Raw genomic sequence first — 5,123 nt, forward strand, 5'->3', positions numbered from 1 at the left:
GTCCGCTGCCTGACACCGCTCTGACCCGGGAGAAGTCAAGCCCCGCCCTCTTCATCTTCTCCAGCAGCAGGTCCAGAGCCTGATGACGGACAGCCAATCAGAAGTTAGAGCTCTTTGCAGAGGTCAAAGCTCAGCAGATGAGTTCCTATCTGTCTCACCTTGACCCACATCAGAACAGGTGAGGTGACGGTCAGTCCGTCAGCGTGGATCTGAACTCCTCCCTGAGTCCTGAACAGAACCACAGAACCAGTTTCAAAATAAAAGCCTGGCTCAGAGCCTTTCAGAATAAAATGTCTACCTGAACTCCGGCAGCTCGGAGTCGAACAGGATGCCGTCCTGATGGACCAGGTTGAGGTTCCCATCGATGACCACCACCTTCAGCTTCACATCAAACACAGAGTCAGGTGTTCCTCTTCACAAACAGACGTTCTTTACTGGAGCAGAACCCAGAAATAACTCCGCCTGGTTTGTTCTCAACGTTCTGCAGAAAGATTCAACCCTTCCTGTGGAACACCATGACTCCAGGTGGTCCCTGCAGAGGCTCTGAGGGGCCACAGGTGGCTCCGGAGTCGCAGCTTTAAGACCCCTGATGTCAGTGAAGCGGTTCTGGGTTCTGTTAGTGGAACGTCCTGTTGGATCTGATTATTCTGACAGAACAGATCGTGGACCAGCTTGTGTAAAGACGGATTTAAGGTGGAAGTGTCAGGTTTAAGGTGGAAATGGTGACGTTAGTTTGACAGCTTCCTGGAAACAGGAAGGTTCTCTGACCTGCAGGGTAATCAGCTGACAATCATTAAACTGGTTGGTCCTGATCGTGCGCGCGGGACAAAGTCCGTCCGCTCACTTCCGGTCCTGCAGACACCGGAAGTTACCCCTCACGAGCTTTTTCTTACCAGAAACCCAAACAAACAAACATTTTAACTACTGTAAACAAACTCTCCACTGCCTGCTCGATCTGCGCATGCGCACTGAGGTCGGGTTACACACTACGAGGCGTGCGTCGGGTGTGACGTAAAAGCCACGTGACGTAAGGCGCGGAGCCGCCAGGTGAGTTTCTGGTTTTACCTGCTGGGTGCTGAAGTCCAGGCCCAGGTACAGAGCCGGTTCCGGACCGGAGGACATCCCGAGGAGCAACTGCGGTCACGCGCATACGGCGGGAACGCGCTCAGGCGGAGCGGAGGGGCGGAGCTTAAACCTTTAAAGAGACAGGCACATCAGAAATCAGAACTTCACCTGAAGTTGTGCTCCTGGACGGAGCTGCTGGGTCATGATGGCTGATTTTATTTCACCAACATTAAAGGGTTAATTTTCACTGAAGCCTTCAGGTAGGAGCTCAGCCTCTAAGCAGCTGAAGCTTTAATATCAGCTAAAACTGCAGCTGGCTTTATTATGAGCTAAAACAGCAGCTGAAGCTTTAATATCAGCTGAAACAGCAGCTGAAGCTTTACTATGAGCTAAAACAGCAGCTGAAGCTTTAATATCAGCTAAAACAGCAGCTGAAGCTTTAATATCAGCTAAAACAGCAGCTGGCTTTATTATGAGCTAAAACAGCAGCTGAAGCTTTATTATGAGCTAAAACAGCAGCTGAAGCTTTAATATCAGCTAAAACAGCAGCTGAAGATTTATTATGAGCTAAAGCGGCAGCTGAAGCTGAGCTCAGTTTTATTATTTAGAGATGATCAGCTGTGGCGGCCATCTTGAGCTTCAGTCTGATCTCTGCTTCAGGAGATATTTTGCTAACAGACTGTCGCAGGTAACTACAGGATCACCCGCCTTTAATGGCGGCAGGTGATACATAAAAAGACATAAATATAAAAGCGTAAAGAGACGAGTAATAAAAAGAAGACAAGAAGAACCGGAACCAGAACCCGGACTCTGCGGGGTGTGTGTTCCTGTTTGAGCTGCAGCTCTGTTTACACACGTGCGCGTGCGCGTGCTGTCTATGGTGAGACTAAAGGAGGACTCATCCATCAGATCTTCAAACTGTTCCTGAGTGGAACAATCAGCTGTTTGTGCGCGTGCGCGCGTTTTCTACGGGTCAAAGGTCGCTGCGTGTCCGTGTCCTCCTGCAGGAGCAGGATGGACGTGTCTGCGCTCAGACGGCAGTACAGACAGAGGAGGAGCAGGGAGGTGCTGCTGTTCACCAGGACAGGTGAGACCGGGACAGGTGAGACCGGGACAGGTGAGATCGGGACAGGTGAGGTCAGGACAGGTGTGTGTTTGCTTGTAAAGGCGACAGGACAGAAAAGAAACAAACCTGCAGGAGATCAGAGAGTTCGTTCCGTGATTAAAATGTGTTCAAACTCCGTGAAAAAGATCACTTGTCAGGTGACTTCCTGTCTCACATTTCAGAATAAAAGCTTCTGACACTTTAGTACTTAAGAAGTTTAGTGTTTGAAGGACTAATTAAAACCTGCCTGATCTGTTTACTGATTAAGTGAGCTGTAAACCATGACAGGAAGTAGTTTAAACCATGACAGGAAGTAGTTTAATTCCATCCTGTCACGTGACAAACTGAAGCACTGTATGTATTAAAAACTACATTGGCTCAAATGTTTCTTTATCTGTCAGATGATGTTTTAATGATTTTAAAATCAGTTTCTGAACTCAGAAGGAAGTTCATGCCTTTATTTTGTAGTTTACCTGCAGTTAGAAGGTGACCTCCTCAGGTGTGGCTACTCAAAAAATCCCAGATTTTTGTTTGTGTCCATCCATCCACCCATCCATCCATCCATCCATCCATCCATCCATCCATCCATCCATCCATCCATCCACACCGGCTTCTCCTTCCCGGGACGCGGGGAACTGGTGTCCATCTTGGCTCAAATCAGAAAGAATTAAATTTTTTTTTAAAGGTTTTTAGCCCACAGTTCAGCCTGAAATCCAGGAATAAATCAGATAAAACAGGAAGTCTTTAAACTTCCTCCTGCCTGACGTCTTGTTTGTCTGAGGCTTACCCTTTACTCTGTGTTTCTGCCTGTCAGGTGTGTTTGTTTACCATCTTGTTTTTTCAGCCTCAGACCGGCTGTCGGACGCCGTCAGCGTGGTCCCCGTCGCTCAGGGCTCCACGTCGCCATGGGAACCAAACAGCCCCTCCCCCCCGTTCAGCTCCAACCTAAAGATGTTTGACCCGTGGCACGTCCACCTGGACCTGCACCGGCGCGCCCGTCTCACCGCCCAGGGTCCTCCGTCGTCCCCGGAGACAAAGACCAGCAGGTTCAGTCTTTACCAAGACAGTTTTCTGAATCCTTGGTTTGAAGAACAGAATGAAACCATCCGGTTGGTTCTGTTGGGTTCTCCACAGGCGCTCAGGTTCTTCCTCCTCTGAGGGCTTCAGCAGTTCTCAGTCAGGTTCTTCCTGCAGCTCCAGAGAAACCTCGTCCTCCTGTATCTCAGACCCACTCAGAGCTGATCCTGGTTCTGGATCCATTCGAGGTTCCTCAGAAGGCTGCAAGAAGAACCAGGTCCAAGGTACCTCTAAGGATCCCCATCACAGCTCCTTCAGGAGGACTGCAGAGGGTTCTGAGAGCCATCCTCAGGGACCCCACCAGAACCAGAACCATTCTGCAGAGACTAGCTGGTCCAGGCAGCTCCTGAGCCCGATTCCCAGGATCTGCAGGCAGCTGAGTGCAGGAGGACTGGACCCGTCCTCCCAGAACCACTACCCGTTCCCCAGCAGGAAGACCCCGAAGATCTCAGAGGCTGCCAGGAGGCTGGGTCTGTACCCATCCCTCTAAGGGTCCACCAGAACCGTCAGAAGCCCAGAATCAGAGGTTAAAGCTAAAATAAAAGAATCTGTTTCTGATCCATCTGAAGTTTGGAGACTTTTGTTGATTCATTAAATCTGTTTTTGTTTCTGTGTCGTTTGTAAAAAACAAACAAACAAACAGTAAAAATGGTAAAAACGAGACATTAAACTTGACTGAGAAACACTGATGTAAAATAATATTAATAAATTATATTTATGTCATCAGAAGATAAAAAATAAAAAAAACAACTGGACTTCTATTCTGTAGCTAAAGAAGTTTTGTTTGTTTGTTGTTTTTTATTTGTCATCTTAAATAAAATGTCCAACAATTAATGTATAAGGATGAACCAGTATGTAATTTATTCATTTAAATATCTGTTTTGTAATTTTTTGGTTTATCGCTTTTGTTTATAACTACTTACTTTTGACCCACACGGGGCACCGTAAGTATGACAAAGATCGTGTGTGTGTGTGAAGCTGCCTCTCTCGGTCTCGCGGTGGTTCTGACGGTCCCGCCCATCGCTCTTCAGTTTGCAGCAGGTTTTATAAAAGTGTTTAGAGTGAGAGCTCTTCGTGTTCAGCCCTCTTTGACAGGAACGTCTCCATAAAAACATCATCATCACAGAAACTGATCGATAACAGAAGATTTCAGGATATTTTCACGGCTGTCTGTCTGCGTGTTGACTGACATCGAGGTGAGTCGCGCTCGGATTTTTCTCCAGCAGTAAAGATGTCAGAAGGAAGCTAACGGTGTTAGCTCGACCCGTCCGAGTCAGACTCCGAGCTGCTAAATATGAACCAGTTTAATTTAATTTATCCAACAAACCGCTCAGGTCAAACCCGCATCATCCCAGAGTCCCCACACTTCATCATTCCTGCCTGATGTTTACTGAGATAGAAAGGTTTAACCAGAAATAAACACGTTTAGTTAATTAGCATGCTAGCTAAGGAAAAGTTCGTGTTTTCAGGCGCTGAACTCAAATAAAAGAGATTTTCTGCTTTTATTAAACTTCTCTGTAGTTTATTTCTTCTCCAGAAGCAGGTGATTTAATAAAAGCAGGTAAATTCAGACTCCTGTTGGTCCTGTTCGGGTTCAGCCCCCTAACACCGGGCACTACATTACCCAGAATGCAACCGGAAACAGTCTAATGTCCTTCAAAATAAAACGATGTAGGTCGTCTGTTTATTTCGAATGCCAATGTTAATAAATAGTTTTGTTTTGGAGGTATTTCAGTTAGTAAAAAAATCAAACTAATATTAAAATCTGAGCGAACTTGTTGTCAGACAGGATGGCGGAGCAGAACACCGCGGCGAAGCTGAAGAACCTTCTGAAGCAGGAGAAGATCCAGCTGTGGAACCCGCCGTATACAGAGGA

At 46.9% G+C, this 5,123-nt stretch overlaps 2 protein-coding genes across 5 annotated transcripts; one reads left to right on the forward strand and one right to left on the reverse strand.

Moving 5' to 3' along the window:
• xylb (xylulokinase homolog (H. influenzae)) lies at window positions 1–1,195 on the reverse strand (the record flags this gene model as incomplete). Its single annotated transcript, XM_017405462.3, is given in 4 exon segments — window positions 1–79; window positions 159–228; window positions 299–381; window positions 1,066–1,195. Coding segments are annotated over 4 exon segments (289 nt in total), but the record flags the coding sequence as incomplete, so codon positions are not given.
• LOC108229789 lies at window positions 1,191–3,932 on the forward strand. Of its 4 annotated transcripts, none has more exons than XM_017405459.3 (3): window positions 1,191–2,197; window positions 3,015–3,216; window positions 3,305–3,932. In XM_017405459.3, exons 1-3 carry the CDS (start codon window positions 2,080–2,082, stop codon window positions 3,735–3,737), a joined length of 753 nt encoding a protein of 250 aa, XP_017260948.1. In that variant the 5' UTR covers window positions 1,191–2,079; the 3' UTR covers window positions 3,738–3,932. The 4 variants fall into 4 exon arrangements, with proteins under 4 accessions (XP_017260948.1, XP_024859359.1, XP_017260949.1 ...); XM_025003591.2 differs by having other exon boundaries at window positions 1,191–2,182; XM_017405460.3 differs by having other exon boundaries at window positions 1,191–2,167.
• The last annotated feature ends 1,191 nt before the right edge of the window (window positions 3,933–5,123 follow it).

Source organism: Kryptolebias marmoratus, unplaced genomic scaffold, assembly GCF_001649575.2.
Source record: "Kryptolebias marmoratus isolate JLee-2015 unplaced genomic scaffold, ASM164957v2 Scaffold102, whole genome shotgun sequence".
NCBI classification, from domain to species: Eukaryota; Metazoa; Chordata; class Actinopteri; order Cyprinodontiformes; family Rivulidae; genus Kryptolebias; species Kryptolebias marmoratus.